We start from the raw sequence: 21,428 nt of genomic DNA on the forward strand, positions 1-21,428 counted from the left end.
AATCATGCTCAAAGTACATTAATAGAAAATTTCACTAGAATTGATTTGCTGGCTACCATTCTGATAATGTTCACGGAAAATTGGAATTCTGGAGTTGAAGCCTGTTCATACAGATGAGAGGTACCGTCCTAGTAAAGGTGGATATTCAGCTAGCATTCATTGGTATGTCTGTGCCAGTTATTAAAATATTGAAATATTTCTGTCCTCATCAGCTAACAGCTGCTATTCAAAATTCCAATCCCATCCCTTTGCCCTAGACACCCAAAGCAACCTCCCCCACCTCCCACCCCAACCCCTGACAAGGTGCCTCCAGATTTCTCCACGAACCAGAAGATAAGGCATAAAAGCTAGCATTGCAGGGTTCTCTCAGGACTCTGTTCCAGTTGAATCTTCTATTCTGACTGGTCGATTCTTGTGCCATACCAGTCACCAAATACTTTAAATATCAACCTGGCTATGGCGTCATCATGATTTCATATCACTCGTCTGCCCTGCCTTTATTGTATGGATCTGTATGTTTATCTGTGGAGAAGAGGAAAAGCATTTTCTATCCTCAATAAAGAAATTAGACTAGATTTTATTAAAACAAGGACATTATTTAGTTTGATCTGATGACATAACATTTTTACTTGCTGAACTCAATTAGATTGAAAATACCTTTGCTGGGGGCGCCTGGGTGGCTCAGTCGGTTGAACATCCGACTTCGGCTCAGGTCATGATCTCACAGCTTGTGAGTTTGAGCCCCACGTCAGCTCTGTGCTGACAACTCAGAGCCTGGAGCCTGCTTCAGATTCTGTGTCTCCCTCTTTCTCTGCCCTTCCCCCTCTTGTGCTTTCTCTCTCTCTCTCTCTCAAAATAAATAAACATTAAATCAAAAAAAAATTTAAAAAAAAAAAGAATATACCTTTGTTGTCAGCAGCTATGAAACCAAGTATGTTCTCATGTCTCAGCATAACCGTCTGGTAAATTTCTGCCTCACGAAACCAAGATCTTTCATCTCTGGAGGAGAATATTTTTACAGCCACATCTTCCCCACACCATCTTCCATGCCAGACCTCACCAAATCTACCTTTTCCTACTATCTCCTGAAGTACGATCGTCCTTGCGATTGTTCTTTGAACCAACAGAGGTAGACCTAACCAAAGAAAAGATGAAACTGATTAAAAACAAGGGAGTGCCAGAAAAGAACCATCATAATGGCCATTATTTTCACACAAATAGGGAAACATTTAAACGCTTTAATAATTTTACTGATTTTAAAGAAACTAGCACCAATATACCAAACCTTAATGTCAAACCATTGCTCAAAGGAATACTCCAAACTCTTACTATGATTTTCTCTTCTCATATTCACAAATGAAAATTTCCTGAACATAGACTACTGCTACATATACTTGATTTTTCAGAATTGCTGCAAATCTCCCCGATTTGCCCATCAAAACCAGTCAGGTTTTAATGGTTAAAAAAATATGCCGTTAGCCTCTAAAATAAAATGTATTGCTTCTAGTACAACTGGGGAAGCAGAAGAACTCTCTGTGTAAGACTGCAAAGTGAAGAATAAAATTCAATAATCAAGGGAGGTAATCATGTTACACTAAAAGTGAGGTATAGTCATAGAAAATATCAAATGGATATTCTGTGAACAAAAAAAAAAAATTCAAAGAAAATATATTCTGAGTGTATGTAAAAAGTTCAGGTTCTTTGAACTAATAACCCCATGCCTAGAATTCTTTCTTAAAGATTCAACTGCAAAATGCAGAAATATTTATGTCAAAATATTTAATATGTTATTGTTTATAGGAAATAGAAGGAAAAATATCAGATAATAGAAAAATTGTTAAACATTGTACAGAGATTAAGAGAACAGATAACAAAGACCTGCGTTCAAATTTCAGCTGTGCAACATAACCACCAGCAAGTAATTGAACTTCTCTGAGCTTCAACTTCCTTATCTAAAAAACAGGGGCTATGGAGGGATTACTCCATAGGGGTAATCCAAGAATCAATAATCACGTTAAGCACCCAGCATAATATCTGGTATGTTAAGTGATCAATAATGGCTAGGCCTTAATATTCTGAGAACGGATTACTGAGAGCAAGTGATAATGATGCTGCTTATGAGGTATTTCTTAATGACATGTGAAAACACTTCTGCGATAACGTTAAATGAAAATAGTGCGGTAAATTCTATCCATCTAAATGAGCGTACCTAGCTATTCAAAATAGGCACCGGAAAAAGGCTAAAAAAGAAATCTATTAAATACTCTGATGGTTATTTCTATTTAGTGGAATCGGGGTGAATTGTGACATTCTTCCGTCTAACATACATTTTCTTAATTTCCACAATGGGTACTTACTACAATTATAATTAGAGGAAAATAGTTAAAGAGGTTACAGTACAAGCGTACTCTGGAAAGTCATGTTTAGTTATTATTATTGTAGTGGGATGGCTCGGAACCTCTCACTGCAACAGCTCTCTGAGCTCTGCAGGCTTCGGCCTCTGCTCCTGAAATGTGCCACGGTTTATTCAGATGTTCTCATCCTCGTGAGAACCACCCACTGTGGCTAAACAAGCACAGACTATAAGGTGGCTATTATGGGTCTTAACAATTAGTCACGGAGCCCCACGGTGAGCAAGTTCTGAGATCGTCTAGTCCAACTTTATCATTTTAGAGATGAGAAAATCGGGGCCCCACAATAGTCGAAGACTTGCCCAGAACTAGGCCATAGTGGGAGGCAGAGCTACAACTAAAACACGGGTCTTCAGTCCAAACTCTTGCTCTCACCATTCAGTGCATACCACCCCCACTCCCAGCCCTCTCCTGCTGGGAAGACTTCCAGCAGCAAACTATAAAGGCTGTTTCTGTAGACTACAGTCAATTTTACTACTTGGCCACACAATAAAAGTTGTACTGACAATTAGCAGGCCAAATTTCAATCTCAAACTCTCTCCTCCCTCTCCCATCTTGCACACACACACTCGCAAAAACATCACATCAGAGCTAGATAAGCCTGTGTTTTCAAACCGCAAATTGATCAAGTGCATGACCAATGCCCCAGACCATGGGCAAAGTAAGAGAACATCATCTAAGGTACTCAGCACGGCAGTTAAGCTGAGACACTAAAACTCAGTGAAAGTTGCTTTGGTATCTTTCAAGGCAACCATTCCAAACAATCTAGTTCTGCTTATACGCTTAGAAATTTCATTAGAAGAAACATGGACTCCGCTTCTCCATGCAGGTTCATTTTACTCTTCTTTTGTTTTTTTAAACCAGCCTTTGTAGAAGCTGCTGCCTATCTGATGGAAAGGTATCTTTCAGTTATGCCACTACTCATCAGAAGTGTTATATGGGGAGAGGAAAGCAGCGATGTGCCCAGACTCTTAGAAGCCACCTGAGACACAATCCGTTCTCAGAAACAGTCCCACAGAACATCGGTCCACTTGCCTCTTAGGTATTCTATCTCTTTGAAATGTGTCCCTGACCCGGTCAGGGATAAGTTTCATGATTTTGGTTTCTCAACATCTAACAAAACTGCCTTTGCCTAACATTTGCTGGCCAATTAAGAAAAGCAAAGGGGAAGCAGAACCACCTGATTTCCTCTCAGTGAATGAGTTTTCATGATGGAGGCATTGCTGCAGCTGGACCCATTCTCTCTGATTACCAAAGGCATTTTTAGCCAGTGCTCACTGCCAAATGTATGTATCTGACTTGGAGAGAAAGTGCCTAAAACTCTTTCAAACTGGTCATTTAAAAAAATCATCCCTGCTTGGGTATATTTACAGCTTTCTTTTTAAGAAAGATCTTAGAACATCCTGGGACACCTGGGTGGCTCAGTTGGTTAAGCGTCTGACTCTTGATTTCAGCTCGGGTCATGATCTCACGGTTCGCGAGTTCAAGCTCCACATCGGGCTCTGTGCTAGCTGAGGGGAGCCTACTTGGGATTCTCCCTCTCTCCCTCTCTCTCTGCCCCTCCCCTGCTCGCTCTTGCTCTCTCTAAAATGAATAAACTTTAAAAAAAGATCTTAGAATAATATAGAGACAAGAGCCCAACAGTTAATAAATCCAGATTTAGGTTTAACGATGCACAAAAACACCACAAATCTTAATTTTTTACTTCATGTCCTGACTCATGATTAGTTTCTTAAACTAAATATCCAGTCTCCAGTTATAACATTAATTTTATTTGAAAGGGACGTTCTTAGTCATCTTAAATATATTCCAGGAGTAGCTCTAAAATACACATTTCTATTTAACATCTTCAACTGAACTGAAGTTTTGGGGGGGGATATTAAATAGGAGGTTATTTAATCACTTGAACCTTATAAAGATATTATATAAGGTTTCAAGGAACTGGGTACAAATCAGAGCTCTCTGTGCTCATACTTTGTGCCTAGAATGGCACCAGTGCTCAGGAAATTAGGGAACAATAGTCCCCAGGATGTAATAGGGAGGACTGAGTACCAATTCTGGACAGTTTTACTTTTAAAGGAAGAATGCCAGCTTTCTATGCAAGAATTTAATTTGGATTTTAGTTCTATAAACTTTGCAGTTTGGAGACAGTTCTTTCCAATATTCCTCCTTTGAAAACATGCTATCTAATTTATGCAGGGATGGCATAAACACTGAGACCCTGTTCAATGAGAGAGCAGGCAGTCTTGCCCTCAGAAGCAACAAACTGTGTGCGCTCTCTGGATGACATAATTAGGCCTCTCTTTTCTGGACTCTGGTGAGCCTAAAGCTGCTTCATGTTAAATACGGATGCTCATACAGATGCTACCGCCACTCTGTCGTCTGCCCTTGTTAATCGTGCCACGCTCCTAAAGGCCATGGGCTGGGGAGTTTCTCAAAGTCCGCTTGGGGGAATCATCCTTAATGATTCTTCCAAAGCAAGAGGGGATCCAGGGCCTTCTGAGGTGACCCACCTCGGCTCACCCCAGTTCACATGTCTGCAGTACCACATGCCCTCAGGATTCCTGGATGTACACATGAGGAAAGGCCAGATTAGAGAGTCTGTTATTACGGAGGAGTCTGCTCTGTCACCAGAAACCCAAAATGCCCTCATATGGTTTGTGCTATGAAAAAGGCTCAGTTAGGCCATAAAATAGCCTCGTATTTTGAATGGCTTCACCAGGGGTTCTGGAGTTCCATTCAAGAGGAATAGAGTTATCATCTCACCTTGGCAACAGCCAGCAGAGGAGTGCTGTGCTGTTCCCTATCATCTCTGTTTCTATGTTTTTAGAACACATTCTTGATTTTGATTTCAGGTCAGCTCTCTGTTCACACACACATCCCAGGGGATGCTGCAGATTCCGAAGACTTTCATAACCACGAGCAAGGGCACTCTAAGAATACCACTTTGCACAACTAACATCTTTCCCCCAGAACCCAATTCCTTAAGTACAGTAACGTTTGTGCCCATGAAACATTACTAAGAGAGCCACAATGATTATCACCAACCATAACGGAGGCAGGGGGGAGAAGAGAAATTCTTTCTTGCTTCAAAAAATAAGTTGTGAAGGAATATAAAAGTGAGACTCGGAACACCTAAAGGCAGACAAGGCAACTGAGAAGACTTAACTCTTTCAGCTGTGACGTTTTTTTCTCTTCATCAAATCCTAAAACAGGTTTCTATACCAGAACTTACCAGGTACCACGCTGAGCACTCTAAATGATGCAATTCATAATACTGGGGCCCTTTTCTACAGGTTAGAAATTGTTTTGATTTATTTTTAAATGTGAGTTTTCTTACTGCAAAATGGACAGGGGGCACATACCAGAGCCAGAGCCAGAGGCCGTCACATCGTATATCAGATCTTTTAGAGTTTTTCCAGCATTTACCAGATTGCACTCAGAGAGGGGTTCCTCCACATTCTGTCTCTTTTTCTTCCTGTCTGTGCACTGGCGACCTTGGCACGCCCATATCATCAGCGCCGCTGCCATGGACAGGAGGCAAACTGGCACAGTAATAACAACGGTCAGCTCCATGGGTCCGAGTTTTGGGGCATTTGGAGATGCTTCAGTTAAAAAAGAAAGAACACGACCATAAATCAACCCATTTAAGATACTCTAGAAATTGTAACCAGGATCACCAAAATTTCGCATCGTTGATGTGGAGCTACCCAGCACACCAGAGTTAGGATCGAGATGGGATCCAGATGGGATCCCAGATGGGATCCAGATGGGAGCCAGAGTTAGGATCGTGGAAAGCACCAGCACACGGGAGCCCTTTTCAATCCTCCAAGGCATTTGCCATTTTTCTACTATCTTCTCCCCATTTCTCAGCGGTCCATCCTTGGAGCACGTTCATTCACTCATACCCCAAATAATTACCGAGCTCTTTCAATAGCTCTTGCCACCGTTCCAGGTGCTGGAGATACAGCGGTGCGCGGCAGCCAAATCCTTCCTCTGGAGCTGCTTATGTTCCCACACGCCCACTGAACAGATGGATGTGCGACAAGAGGCCTTACGCGTGCTGTGATGAAGCAGAGGCGCACGCGCGTGACGCGGCGATGCCCCTTGCGGCAGAGTGCTCCTGGAGGCCGCTCTGGGAGGCGACAGGGAGCAACGCCCGGAGGGTCTCCGCGAGCCGCGCGCCAGGCAACGTGAAAGCAAGTGTACAAGACCCCGAGATGAGGCCCATTCGGGCTGCTCAGGCACAACCCGTGCCTGGAGGGCAGTGAGCGGGGAGGAAGGCAGAAGAGAGCGAGGCAACCAAGACAAAAGAGCCTGTGGGGTCTGGTAGGCTAAGCGAAGGGCTGTGAATTCTATTCCAAGTAGGAGCTGTCGCAGGACTTGGAGGAGGCGAACTACGGGATCTAAGGTTCATTCTGCGTGGCCGCAGAGGGTCACAGGAGTAAAAAAGCCAAGAGACAGAGGGAGGGGCCCGATGCAGTCATCCAGGCGCGATGGTCTTGGCTGAACCTTAGCTGAAATAGTAGGACTTCCTTCTGGGTCGTGGTTCATCCTCCACCCTTTTGCTGTTGTTTTAATCCCTGGGTTGTATCACCACCTGGCACATTATATATGCTTAACCGATTGAGCCACCCAGGCACCTGGCCACATCATATATGTATTTATTTATTATTCAATTCCCTCCAAAGAACGCATGCTTCGTGAGGGAAAGAATTTTGCCTGCTTTGTTCTCAACTCTATCCACAGTGTTGACAACTGGAGACGACGAATAGATCTTGAAATGGTGGAACCGCTAAAAGTTCTACTAGTTTGTTCTTAGTAAGCAAAGGATAAGGTTTTTAGTTTTAGAAAAATAAACATGATCATTGAAACCAAGTAACATAAAGGGTGTAATCAAATTTGTGACTCTCCTGTTAAAATACAGACAGCCAATTTTTCCAAAGTTCATCTTGCATTTAAGAAATCTTTTTAATTTAGGGAAAATAGTGATACATTAAAAAAATCTATGATGACAGATATTTCCTGTATTTTTTCAAAGAAATTATTTTGACACCTGAAATGAGCACATAGTTCATTTTCTTTTCATTCACTAAAGACAGCCTCAGCATCAATTTAATTTCATCACTGGGTCCTATCATTAGGGATGTTGGTTTTTGTTTTTAATAAGCCTTGGGAAGTATCTGATGGGATACAGGAATAGAATTCTGGAGTCTTAGGTTCTCAGACATCAAGGAGAAGTAGAAGAATGCAGACTTTGGAGAAAGAGAAGCCAAAGTGAGATGACACTTTCTCCATTTGTGGCTATAGTGCCTTGGGCAAACTGCCCCAGCTGACTAGGCATACCCAGTGAGAGGGTTGGAGAGAATGCATAGAAAGCAACGCACAGCACCTGCACCTTAGAGTCTAAACCAATGACGGTGATAATGGACCTTGTGAATTAAGCCATTCCTCAGAATTCTTTCTTTGCAATCCTAGAGAGCTTATTATATTAAATACACTTACATTTTACTTACAATATGTAAACCAGAATAGGTAAAGACAAATTTAAAATAAATATTATTTCATTCTCAAGGAAAAGGAATCAAATTCCTCAAAAATGTGTTCATAAGTTTCATTATAATCATAAAAATATATACATATATATTTTTATCATTGATAAGTAATATATTTAAAACTGTTTAGTGAGCTCTGGAAACAAACATAATCCATGCTTTTCTACTTTGCCCTAGGAATTCTGGCAGATCGCCAACTTTCCCTCTCCTAAAGGTTTCAGGATTCCTCTGAAGTCATTAGAAGTTGTACAGGTGCATATGAGAAGAGGTTGACCTTGAATGTTCTTATGACAAGGTGCTAAAAGAGTTCTCTGACTTGACTTTGTTTTAGAAATCATTAACTGTTGTACTTGCAACTTCTAAAGCTTGCTAATATAAAACAGTTTTATTATCCATTTAACTATGGTCTTTCAATCTACATTTCAAGTTGTATCTATATTTTTAGGTCCTCGCAATGCTATTCTAGGAATTCTAAGAAAGCCACAGAAAGCATTTAATCTCTTGCAACCTACATAAACATCTACTTGAGTATGCTTTTAAAAATAAAAATAAAATTTAAAAAATAAAATTCAAAAAATAAAACGCCACTATTAGCTACATTTATCAGGCTATATCTTATTCCGATATATGTTATCAGGAACTATCAATATAAACATTAGAGTTAAAAAGCTTATTGATTGTCTTCCTTTTAGTAAAGCTCTATTAAGCAGAGCTCAGATCATCACTATGGCAACCAATAAAGAGGCGAAAGGTCAGCAACCCTGAAAATAGAATACTCTCTATAAAAGTGTACTGCTCTCGTGAAGGTTAACAGCTCTCAGAGATGTTTATTACAGATGGGCAATGTTTCTACTTTTGTGAACAAATTTACCGATACGAGTTAGTAATAAAAAAAGATTACTCAGCTAGAAAAGGCTAGCAACAACATCCAGAAAGAGCTCCTTAAACACTGAGCAATTTTTAAAGCAAACATTTGTAAAACTATCTTCTAAACCAAATGTTGATTATAATCTCTACAGGAGAGAAATGAAGAAGAACTGTAGTCTATACCCAATGAGTCATGGCAAAAGGAAATAGTAGCACAGTTAAGAATACATTTTAATAAGTTACCTTTGATGAGCATATTAGTTTTTCTAGCAGGTTTTATATTCTTGATCATAGGAGAACGCTTATTATTCAATAATTTCCCATTTGAGATTGACTGTGCCAACTGAAATGCATTCTCCATGTTATAAGCACCTCCATGGTTTGGGCAGTGCTTCGTTGTTCATTCATGTTATTTCACTCCTTAGAAAATTAAGTAGAATAGAATGGGAATGGGGAAAAGCACTAACCCAGACGGGTGAGAGCCTAGCTCACAAATATCTCCCCTATATAAGCTCTACAATACATTGAACCAAGACAACAGAGGGAAAGGAAGTATTAGCAAGGCAGGGAGAAGAGAACATTGATCCAGATGAGGTGGAAGATTCTGGACATCTGGAGAGAGTCATGTGAAAGGCAGATGAATGTACAACAATAAGATAAGACAAAAGAACAACCGAAAAGAAAGATGGACGGATAGACACAATACTCAAAATGAAAAGAAAAAGATAATATGGGCATGATCCTCATGATCCCCATGTTTCCTTCCTTGCTGACCTCTTCTCTGTCCTTATTATAAGTTTAAAACTTACTGATGTTTATGAGACTTCTATGACCTTTGAATTAATTTATATCTCCTTAGTATATGCTATTAGCAGGAGATGGCTTAGAACTGAGTTATGGACTTGATCAATTGCTTCAAATGGCCCATATTGACCACTGGCACGGAAATCTTGTAGAATGTCTACAATCTATGTAAAGACTTTTTTTTTACTGTATTTGAATGACCTTCAAGTGACTAGAAACTAAAACATTATAGTGGAGTGAAGAATAGAAACTCTTTGAGAGTAGAGTGACTGAAGAGGTATGCACTGGCTGGACATCTGTTGAAAAACAAAATCAGACAAAGAAAACAGAGGTCTCCATCGAACCAAAGTGAATTTTTTGTGAAATTTACAAGGTTAGTGCTCCCTTCCCAGAAGCTGCTGTGGCAAGTAGCATACAGAACTTAAAGAAGATCCAAAAAAACCCCTGAAGAAACCCCAGACTAATATTAAAACCACTCCTATTCCTTTTATTAAAGGTTTTTCCCCAACTGAAAAGATACCACCCTGCAAGGTTGTATCCATGAATGTATAAATATCAAGTCTTCAACTGCCTCCCCACCTATTCCCCACAAAAGGGGAAGGAAGCATTTCTTCCTCCTGCTTGTAGCCTGTTCTCAGGTAGTAAGCCAACCCAAAAAGACAATGTTCCTTGAGATGCTTTCTGATGGGTCCATTTCTGTCCTGGCACATGGAAGAAATGCCACCACGGCCAACTGAATGATGTGGTCCATCCACCTACCCCATAAACCCTCTATGACACAGGCCTGTGACATCAGTGAAAAAGGCTTTGTTTAGTTTAGTTTAGTTCACAGGTTTCTGGGGCGAAATGTGGAAGTAATGTCCGCAGCTAAACCAAGAGAGAACACATTGCCTCTAAGATGTTCAAAGCTACCTTTTTAACTAGCCCAACAGGAATCATTTCTTTTTCTAAAAACAGAGTGACATGCTAAGCATCGAAAAATTTCCCAAATCTTCATGATGAACCTCCTTTAACCTGCCATTTCAAAACATCATTAAATGTGGATACCATCATTTCAAACATTTGCTTGACGGTAATGAAAATGCATTTTGAATTAGTTTCTTGCTGCTCTCCTAAAAGACTGGATCCAAAGGGATTGCTTTGTATAACTTTGCACTGAGAATGACTCTTGAGAAAAGATCCCAGAAAGTGGGGCACAGTCCACATCCTGATGGAATTTAAACCCTACTAAGGAATACATGATCCATCCGGGGAACAATTCTAAAGCAATTTTGAAAATAAAAAATATGAAGAAAACTATATAGGAGCAAGGGAAATGGGAGATAAGAAAAGATCATCATGAAAAATTCTATTCATGATAAATCAGTCTAATATAAAACAGCATGGAACTGCACTTACATGTGGAAAGTCTACACATGTGAAATAGAATGGGTCTCAGTTGCTAAGTCAAAAATACTGGGTGTATTTGTCTAACACTCCTGTGTTAATTCTGTACTCACTAATTGCAGGAAGCCCTCCACTACCTAGAGCTTGTCCTAGCCTACTATTCTTTACAGTGACCCTTACAAATGTCATCAGGAATAATTCAGGCAGAAGTTTATTCAATTGGATCTCTCCAACATACTCCACTCTAGGGAACAGCAAATGGTCACCCTTCTCCACAGAGCAAGAATAATCATGTCAAACAGTTTCTTTCTGATCAACATGAACCTCAAGTACTGAACGAGGGCAGATTTTGTAATCTAGAAATCCAACTGAACAATGAGAAATAGCCTGAAAATTATTTCTGCCTTTTAACAATCAGATGGGCTATTGATGGGCCCTCCATTGTTTAGTGCTCAGTCTAAAAATGGCTGCCTGCATACACCGTCTTGTCGGTCTTCTGGAATGATTTCATGATTTTATAGCATGCAGGTTGCACCACACATAAAAATATTTCCTGACAGTTCTTATGTTCCTGGGCTTCAAGGAGTATGTGAGGGACACTGGCTATCTTCAAATCTTCTTTTGTCCACTTTTGTCTCAATTTAAGAAAAATAATGTTTTTATATTTTAAGGAATGAGGAATGTGAGATTGAAGAATATAATCTTTGGCACAGGGAACTTAGAGCTTTAACTTAGGCAGAGATGAGATTAATAAAATGTAGAAAGGATAATTTAAATCAGCTCCACAGTTTTTCTTAATTTCCCCACATGCACCTAAAAATTAGTTTATTCATATGTCATCAAAACACACATTCTCAAATGATACATATTTGTAAAGAAATTAGTTGGTAACTACTCAAGGAATATTTCAGGTTGTTTTTTTTTTCGTAAGCCAACACGGGAAAAATGAAAGATCCTTGAAAGTAGCACCCATATCGCCTACCAGTTTCCCCAGCTCATAGCAAAGCCTTGTTCAGAGAAGGCATTTGAAAATACTGACCATGAGGGAGAAGTTACACTTCTCTGTCCTAGAGTTCATGCTAGTATAAATTCTCCCACAGCAAACACATTCACAGAAAGCAGTTTGTTCACGTGGAAAAGACTGATGTGAGATAATCCTATTTTAACCGAACCCAGTGTCCTGTACATGATAATCACACAAAAAGTATTTCAGTAAACAGGTAATAGTATTTACTTAGCATTACTAAGAGAGTAAGGGCTTACATAGTGTGAAATCCTCAATTTAGAACTGGTTATAAATTTTACTTCCAATTTCCCATTACATCCCTATGAACAAAATTTCATAATCAAAATCAGTGTACTTGTTTCCCGAGATAGGAAATGCTTCCTATGTTAAACTTTAAGAGCACTTCTTTGTATGCTTATATTTCATAGCACTTTCCGAAATATAAAAATCAGAGCACCTTTCAGTTTATGGAGGGGAAAAATACCCTGTCTGGCACACCTGTCAGGTGCGCACCGAATCCTCAGAGAACGAGCTATAAATGGATTTGTTCATGTGATGGCAGAACAATTCCACAAGGGGTCCCATGAGTATTTCTCAGCATGGAGATGTCACCTTACACTGACTACTATGGCAATGGATTCGTTTAAAATAGAAAGCCATGATAAAATTGGAAAACAACAATGAATTTTTAAAAGGACTGTAAATAACAAGACTTTAAAATCCCCAAAGAATAATAATATCTGAGCCTGCAATTTTTATAATTATAGCATCCTTTGAAATTATTAATTTTTGATAAACCTAATTCTAATGTTTTGGCAGTTTATCTTCCTTCAGATGTAACCCTTTAGTTTGGTTTAAATGAAAGTCCAATTTAGACATGTACCTAATCAATAAGCATTGTTTACCTGCTCTGACTGATATAAATAATCAATTTTCCTTTTCTCTTTACACAACTGAGAACACAATAGGAAGATGAAAATTGTATGGGGGTTAATAAAAGCACCCAATATTTTAATGTTGTGTGTGTCTTTTCTTTATTGAAGCCAATTATTTGTAAAGCAAAAAATATAATAGTATTATTAAAATAGTATGTGAAATCTGAAAGGAAATTATTACTACATTTAGCCTTTCAAGCACTGTAAGTTTTAATAGCAGAATGGGAACAAAGATACCTGGAACTTGAATGTTTTTGTTGAATAGTCTATTTCCATATGAAAGGTGGTAATTAGTGTAAGCAAGAACTAAATAGCAATTCCTATCAAAATTAACCCAGTAAATAACCAGTTTCTCTTGCCCAGGTTTCCTAAACTTATCCTAGATAAATTTTCATGGAAAATTTTAGAGTGTCCTTGATGCTGTGTGACATCACAGATATTTCTCTGAGCATGACTCTGATGTCACCTAGGGTCAGAAGAAATCATTTGTTACAAACTGAAATGCATACATTTTAATAAGGGAGAAAAGTAAGATATAAAGTTGAATAACTCAACTATGCTAAAGTAGAAATATACTAAACTATTGATAATGTAAACTTTAGGCCAGTGGGTATAAGCTCATTACATATTGAATGCGTGAATGAATGAATGAATGAATGAAAAAACAGGGAAAGCCCATGTCCACTAAGGAAGAATGACTTGCTTCTCAGTTTTAACCAACTGATAAATGAGGAAAACCTCAAGAAAGCCATAACTGATTTTTCAAGGACAAGCCAGATATCTAGAACTTTTATATTAAGATTCTTAATTTTTAACAATGTTAAGAAATTTGTTTCTTTCCTTTTCCAGAAACTGTAGGTCAATCAAAATCCGTCTGTTGACTGGATACAACCCATATGCAGGTAGAACTCTGGATGACTTGTTTTGTTGTTTCTATATTCATTAGAATTGGGTTTCATTACAAATAACAGAGGAAACCAGACAAGTTTCCCTTTCTCTTTCATGTAAAAGAAACTTGAAGATGTTGAAGATGTCCAATGTTAGCAGGGTGACACCATGAAGTTTTCAGTCAGGCCCCTGTCAGTTCCCTTGTTGCCACCCCTGTGGTGCAGCCATCACCCTCATGGTCCAAGGCAGCCACTAAAACTCTAACCTTTACATCCAGGCAGTGTGATGGATGGTGGCATAATAACGTGCCTGTTCTGTTTCAACAGGTCTTCTCAGAAGTTCTTCTAAACACTGCCACTCATCTCATTTGCCAGAACCTAATCATATGGCCACGCTTCTCTGTAAGAGCAGTGGAAAATATTGTCTGTTAGGAGGACAGCTATATAATCTGCTGGAAGTCTAGGTCCTGATTCTAAATGGGTATTGGGGGAATCTAGATGTCTTTGAAACACTTATCTATAGACACAGTAACCTTTGATCTATTGGATTTTTTGGTTAAAAAGAGAACATATGTGCAAAACAAAAACCAAGTCAGACAGTACTGTACAAGAGTTACTAAGGAAAGCTACATCATGTCTTCAGCTGCTCAATACTCCAAAACCAACTCAGACGTTAGTAGAATGTGCAACCTCCCATTAACTTGCCTATATGCAAACATTACTTGGAAACTTGATGTTTGTTGTGAAATATAATGAATAAACAGAAAAGTCCATACATTATCTAGGTTGAGTATAAAAAGAATTATAAACTCCCACACATCACGTCCCTCCTCATCTCCCCGCCTTTTCTTCCATTCTGAGATACCCCCACATGATCACAACCTTTTTCCTTCCCCAAGGGTAACCCTTACCCTGATTTGCAAAATAATGATTTCCTTGCCCTTGTACTATGGTTCCCAGATCCCTTTTCTTACATGGCTCCAGGCTAAGATTGGCATATTTGTATACATGTTCATGAATCAGAATGGCTTGAAATTTTCCTTTCTTACACTGGCTTTGTTGGGTTTGATATCAAGGTTATGAATAGAATGAGTGAAGGAGTGTCTCCTCTTTGTCTACATTTTGGAAGAGTTTGTGTGAGAGTTCTCTGTTCCTGGAAGTGTATCAAAATTTTCTAGTAGAGCCTCTTTTCTAGTAGAACTTTGAAATTTTCTTTCTGGGAATATTTTTTACTACTTTTTAAAAACTTCTGATTCAAATTCTTTACTGTCATAAGACTATTCAGGTTTGGTATATTATAATTTTCTAAAAATTAGGTTGTTCGTAAACCATCTTGTTTCAACTCTATATAGTCTCACTAATTATTTTATCTAATTGTTTTATCACTTACCAAGACTGTGGCATATTAAAACCTCCCTCTGAGATTGTGGACATCTCTATTTCTCCTTATAGATCTCTAAGTATTTTCTTTATTTTTGAGTCCCATTTTTAAGTACATAGAAATTTAAATTCATTAAGAATCCCTGGTAAGTTGAAACTTTAGTCACTATAAAGTTACTTCTTAACTCTAGTAATTTTTTTTTGCATTAAAGTTAATTTTGTCTGGCATTAATATAAATAAACCAATATTTTTGTTTGTTTAATATATGTATGGTATATGTTTTCTATCAAAACAATTTCACATTTCTGTAAATTTTCATTTATCAAGACATTTTTAAAACAACATTTAATTGGATCTGTTTTCTCCAACTTAGTATCCTTTGTTTAGTCTATTTACATTAAATTAATTATATTTAATTATTACTAACATTTGGATACTTTCTTATTGTCACATCTGTTGTGTGCTTCTTTCTCTTGCTTTTTTTTTTTTACTACTTTTGGATAATTTTTATTGTTCTGTTTCTCATTGTAGATTAGAAGGTACATAGTCACATTCTACTCTTTCAGAAATAATTTAGCAATTACGACAGGGACATTTCAAAGCATAAAGATTAACAATATATTTACCTTTCTCCTAGACAAAAACAAGGCCCTTGGAAAATTTTAATTCCATTTAACCTTCTTGACATACATAGTATATAAAAAATGGTATTCTATGTTGAATGACCATTTTATCTTATTTCTTTTAAAACTCAAAAGACACCATTGCTGTTGTAGATTAATGTTGTTTAGAATCAGTGACATATTTATCACTTTCTTTGCCTTTCATTCCTCCCTGCATGTCAGAACTTTGGTATAGTTTCTTTATGCCTGAAGTACACCCTTAGAGTTTCCTTTATCAAAGAGTTTGATAATGTTAAACTCACCTATTTGTGTTACTTTGAAAATGTCTTTTGCTAAACCTCATTCTTCAAAGATAGTTTTTCTAGGTAGTATTCTGGGTTACCAATTCTTTTCTTTTAGAATATTGAAGATAAAATTCCACTTTTCTCTTTTTACTTTTTGCTTGAAAAGACAATGCCAGTTCTTCTGAACTCCTTTGAATTTCATTTACCTTTTTGTCTGTCAACTTGTAGGATTTCACTTTGTCTTTGGTGTTCTGTAGTTTTACTAAGCTATGTCAAGGTTTAGGTATCTTTTTATTCCTCCTCTTGATAGTCACTGGATTTCTTAGATTTGTAGATTGGTGTTCATCAATTCTGGAAAATTCTGAGCTGTTACTTCTGCAGAGACTGCTTTTGCCCAAACCTTTATCTCCTTTCCTATGGACCACGATAGAAAGCCACATGTTAAATCTTCTTATGTGTTCCTCTCTTTGTCATCCTCTTGTCCATATTTTCCATTATGTATTCTCTGTATAACTGCATACAAAATAACTTCTTCTGACCAGTATTTCAGATCCCTAATTCTCTCCATAGCTCTTTATATTCTATCTAATTGTTGTTAAACCTATCCATTAAGTTTTCAATTGTTATTATATTTTTAATTTTAAAAAATTTTATTTTGTTCTTGTTCAAATCTAGTAGGTCACTTTTTTATAATCCTCTATCCTCTAAAAATATTTCCAAATTCGCCTTATGTTTTTTTTTAAACTTAGAAGAATATTTGATCTATATTTATTTTCTGAGAATTCCAATATATGAAACCTTTGTGATCTTTCTGCTGTGTGTTCTCTTCTGCTGGCTCATGCATGCTGCCATGCATACCTGTATGCTTGGGGTGCTTATTCTTCACAAGGTACTGCTCATGTCCTTGCAAAAGGGTCTGTTTTGTCTGGTTGAGACCTAACATTAAAGTCCCTTCCTCTAGAGAGCTGGTACTTTTTTCTAGACACTTTGGTGCACCAATAGTCTGGGACTAGCTTAAAGAAAGTTCTTCCTCTGAAGAGTCCCTGTACCACTCATGCAATGGGAACTTGGGCCTAAAATCCATGTGATGTCCAGGCTATGATCACAGCTTCACCAGAACAGGTTTTTTATTTGTCTTTTATTTTTCCTGCTCTGCTTAGTTAAAAGCCCAAACCTCCTCCCTGGGGTTAGGAGATGGGTTTATATCTGCTTTAAACTTGCAGTAAGGAAAGAGACCTTCGATATCTCTGCTCAATATGGTGGCTTCTATTAGATGATTCAGTTTGAGCAAATCACGTTTCTTGACCTTTGCTATCCTTCAAGCTTGAGATCCCTGATAACAAAACCTTTTAACAAAAATTTTAACAAAGGCTTAACGAAACCTGATAAAATTTTCCTTATTAGAAAAAGCATACACACATGAGGAAAAAAGTATCAGAAAGTTATATAATAATGTTTTAAACAATAAGGTTGTTTACCAATTCCCCTAAGAATAAATCTGGAAATAGGCTGGTGACATTGTTGAGTCTCTTTGTTAATGAATCATAGAATCAATCTACTTCCAGATTTCCTACCATGTTGAGTTAGTGAACTCCCCTATTAAGACATTATTATCTAAGTTTCTGATACTTTTAGTTGAAAACAGCTTGACTGATACATCCCTCTTACAACTTATGCAAATCTAGTGGGCGGGGAAAAAATGGTTGTTTTAATTGGCCTCTCTCCAGCTATTAGTGATGTTGAACATCTTTTTGATACTTGACCATTTAGAATATTCTCTTCTGTAAAATTTGTCTGTGTCTCTTACCCATTTTTCCCTTTAGCGCTCTCTCTCCTTCTCTCTTTCCACTCTCTTGCCATGCACACACCCACACACATGCACACACACATGAGCTCTTTAACGTCCCATAGTTCCTACCTTTTTCCAGTCACACATGTGGCAAATATTTCTATCCCATATTTAACTTATCTTCAGTTTTATTTATGTTATCTTTCATTACTCATTTTTATTTTAGTTTGCATGCAGTTATATCTCTTTTCCTTTTATAACAGTTGGATTTCCTGTCTTATTTAAAAACAGCTTCCATACTATAAAGTCATAAAAATCTTTTTTTCTAAATTTTCCTCTGACATTTAAATTGTTTTATATTTCACAATTAGATATTTAATCAAGCTGTAATTTATTTTTGTATATGGTATGACACTGTGGTACAGCCCTGTTTTCTTCCAGATGGATAGATAATTATGCCAGCATCATTTCAAAAATAAACTATCCTGGAATTTCCATTTCTGCCAAGTTACACTTTAGATGTCCACAGAAGCCCTTCTTGGTACAGCACACAAAAATGCTGAATAAAATATAAATGAAAAACTTTTTTTCTATTACGTGATTAAGCGGGTGAGAAAAGAAATGAATTGCTCAGAGCCACAAATAAAGTGAAAATCCAAAGAGGCGCTTGAGCACTTGGGCTGCTATTTACCCTGGAAGCATCTGCCAGCTCCTGGTGGTTACACGCTTAGTTTACCAGATTGTAGCACAAGATCAGGAGGTAAAACATGGTTCCTGAGACAGGGAAGGGCCAGATCAGAGACCCTCATATCAATCAGGAAACTATGAATGGCATTAAATTGAAAATAAAGCAGTGTTCTGCAGACAAAGACAGGGTGTACGCTCCTCTATGTGTGTGTCTCAACCCTGACTTTGGTATAGCAAAAAAGAAAAAATATATCTTCAAGTGTTTCTTACCCCAAGTGTGTACCATAGGCAGGCTTGGAGCCTTAATTCATATTACATGTTGGCCAAAATAAACCTAATCAAAACATTGAATGGGTTTTGGTTGGTAACACCCCCAGATACCTAGTGGAAGCCAATGTAAATCTTCTCTGGAGGAACATATATTTTATTATATATATATAATTTATTGTCAAATTGGTTTCCATACAACACCCAGTGCTCATCCTGGAGGAACATATTTTAAATACAGGCTCCAAAAATTTCCTCCACATAAGGTTCCCCAAAACCTGAGCTCACATTCAAAAATCACAAAACACATGAGGAAAGTAGCCATCAAAATATGAGTCAGAAAAATAAAATCATAGCACATTCAAACTCGCACAAACTGTAGATATTAAAATTATCAGATTCAAACATTAGGAAAGAACAGGGGAAAGATTTCAAGAGGCATAGAGAAGAGATACAGAAGGCCCAGCTCACACAAACTCGGGGAAGGAATTGTGAAAAGTGAGGAGAACTTATTAGAAGGCTCCCAGATCGAACCCATCGTACATACACACCCGAACACCTTCCAATGTGAATGGAACTTTTTCATCTATTATTGTTTGTGTACCATACCTGGATCCCCCAGCGCCCCCCCCCCCCACCAAGGGCACACCAATTTGTGTAAACAAGTCTTTTATTTTTGAAATAGAAATATTCTTGAAGAGTTAAGAATTTACTCTTTACTTTTTTAAAGATGTTTATTTTTTGAGAGAGAGAACACATGTACATGCATGGGGGAGGGGTAGGAGAGGTAGAGAAAGAGAATTCCAAGCAGGCTCAGAGCTGTCATCACAGAGCCCAACATAGGGCTGGTGATGAATGGTGAGATCATGACCTGAGCCAAAATCAAGAGTGGGATGCTTAACCAACTGAGCCAGTTACCCCGTATCATTTACTTTCAAAGGTAAATTTTTCCCACTCAGTGGCTTCTCTCCTAAATTCAGAGGAAGCTGAGAGTGGGCAATCTGCAGGAGTTATGAGGCAAGAAGTTTCCTGAAGCCTGGGAGTACTAAGTTCAAGTCAGAGCTGGAGTCTGGAGTCAGAACAAGAAAAGTAGCATCCAGAAAGGAAAGAGGATATTTTTGGAACTGAAGGTAGCTATTCTTATCTGGTCTAAAAATAAACAAATACATTAGTCAGGGTACATTACATAAAGTATATGTTTCTCTTGTTTAAGTGATTTGCACAATCTATATTTAATTTTTTTTATATTTAATTTTTAAATATTCAATACTACACTTGTTTTGTAAAAATAATGACATATTTGCTGTTAGTAGAAATGTACTCAAAGTACTAGTCAAATAAATGGCTGTTTTTGGAAATGGATGTTGCCTTTCAAGTTTTACATAGGGAAAAAAGCCTCTAAATATTTGTGATAATACTTGAACTTGGAAGGTCACTCCAGTGACATCAAAGATACCAGCTTCAATAAGCTTCAGGGAAGGGAAGCAAGTTTTCTAATATCATATCTCCATCAAACTATAAAACTGTTTCTATAAAAAAAAAAAGTATTATTAACTCCTAAAAATTAAACCCATGTGCAGTGTCACAGGAGAAAGTATGTTTTTTAAGGGCAAATGATTGAATTTAATGTGATCTAAGTCAATCTTGCTTGCAATGATCTAAATTAATTCTACTTAAATCTAATACAACTTAGCGTAAAAAATGAATGGGTAAAAGATTTTTAAAGGCCATTTAGAAAAAAAAATAAAAAAAAATTTTAACGTTTATTTATTTTTGAGACAGAGACAGACGGAGCATGGACAGGGGAGGGTCAGAAAGAGAGGGAGACACAGAATCTGAAAACAGGCTCCAGGCTCTGAGCTGTCAGCACAGAGCCCAATGCAGGGCTCAAACTCACGGACCGCGAGATCATGACCTGAGCTGAAGTCAGACACTTAACCAACTGAGCCACCAAGGCGCCCCAAGTGTTTATGTATTCTTGAGAGACAAGAGTGTGAGCAGGGGAGGGGCAGAGAGAAAGGGAGACACAGAATCCAAAACAGGCTCCAGGCTCTGAGCTGTCAGCACAGAGCCCGACGTGGGGCTCGAACTCACAGACCACGAGATCATGACCTGAGCCGAAGTCGGACGCTCAACTGACTGAGCCACCCAGGCGCCCCAGAAGGAAAACATTTGAGATTAAAACAGTAACTAGATTCTTAATAGATTTTTGTACTAGTAAATTAAAATAATAAGTGTCCCTGCTCCATTTTAAATTACCACATTTTAAAATACCAACTAAATGGTGTTTTTTGAACTGTGAACAACCTATTAGTAGGGTCTGACCACCGTTTTTACTTGAGGAAAATGCATAGGGTACCTCACAGGAAGGGTAAGAATATTTTGTAAAAATCTTGTTTCAGTAGAGTTTGCATGCAGGTTGGGGGAAATTGTATAAAATGTATTTCTTTCTGTGTGTCTCAGTGGAAACATGTATAAAAGCCACTAGTCTGGGTGCCTGTGTGGCTCAGTCCATTAAGCATCTGACTCTTGATCTCGGCTCAAGT

At 38.0% G+C, this 21,428-nt stretch overlaps 1 protein-coding gene across 6 annotated transcripts in view; it reads right to left on the minus strand.

Moving 5' to 3' along the window:
- Window positions 1–21,428, minus strand: part of ACVR1C (activin A receptor type 1C) — a 73,477-nt gene that overhangs the window by 13,759 nt on the left and 38,290 nt on the right. For all 6 annotated transcript variants that reach the window (XM_042948840.1, XM_042948842.1, XM_042948843.1 and 3 more), the window contains exons 3-4: window positions 5,777–6,016; window positions 905–1,135 (exon numbers count right to left, since the gene is read on the minus strand). In XM_042948840.1, coding sequence (XP_042804774.1) covers window positions 905–1,135; window positions 5,777–6,016 — 471 coding nt within the window. The remainder of the gene's footprint in view (window positions 1–904; window positions 1,136–5,776; window positions 6,017–21,428) is intronic.

Source organism: Panthera leo, chromosome C1 (genome assembly GCF_018350215.1).
Source record: "Panthera leo isolate Ple1 chromosome C1, P.leo_Ple1_pat1.1, whole genome shotgun sequence".
NCBI lineage: Eukaryota > Metazoa > Chordata > Mammalia > Carnivora > Felidae > Panthera > Panthera leo.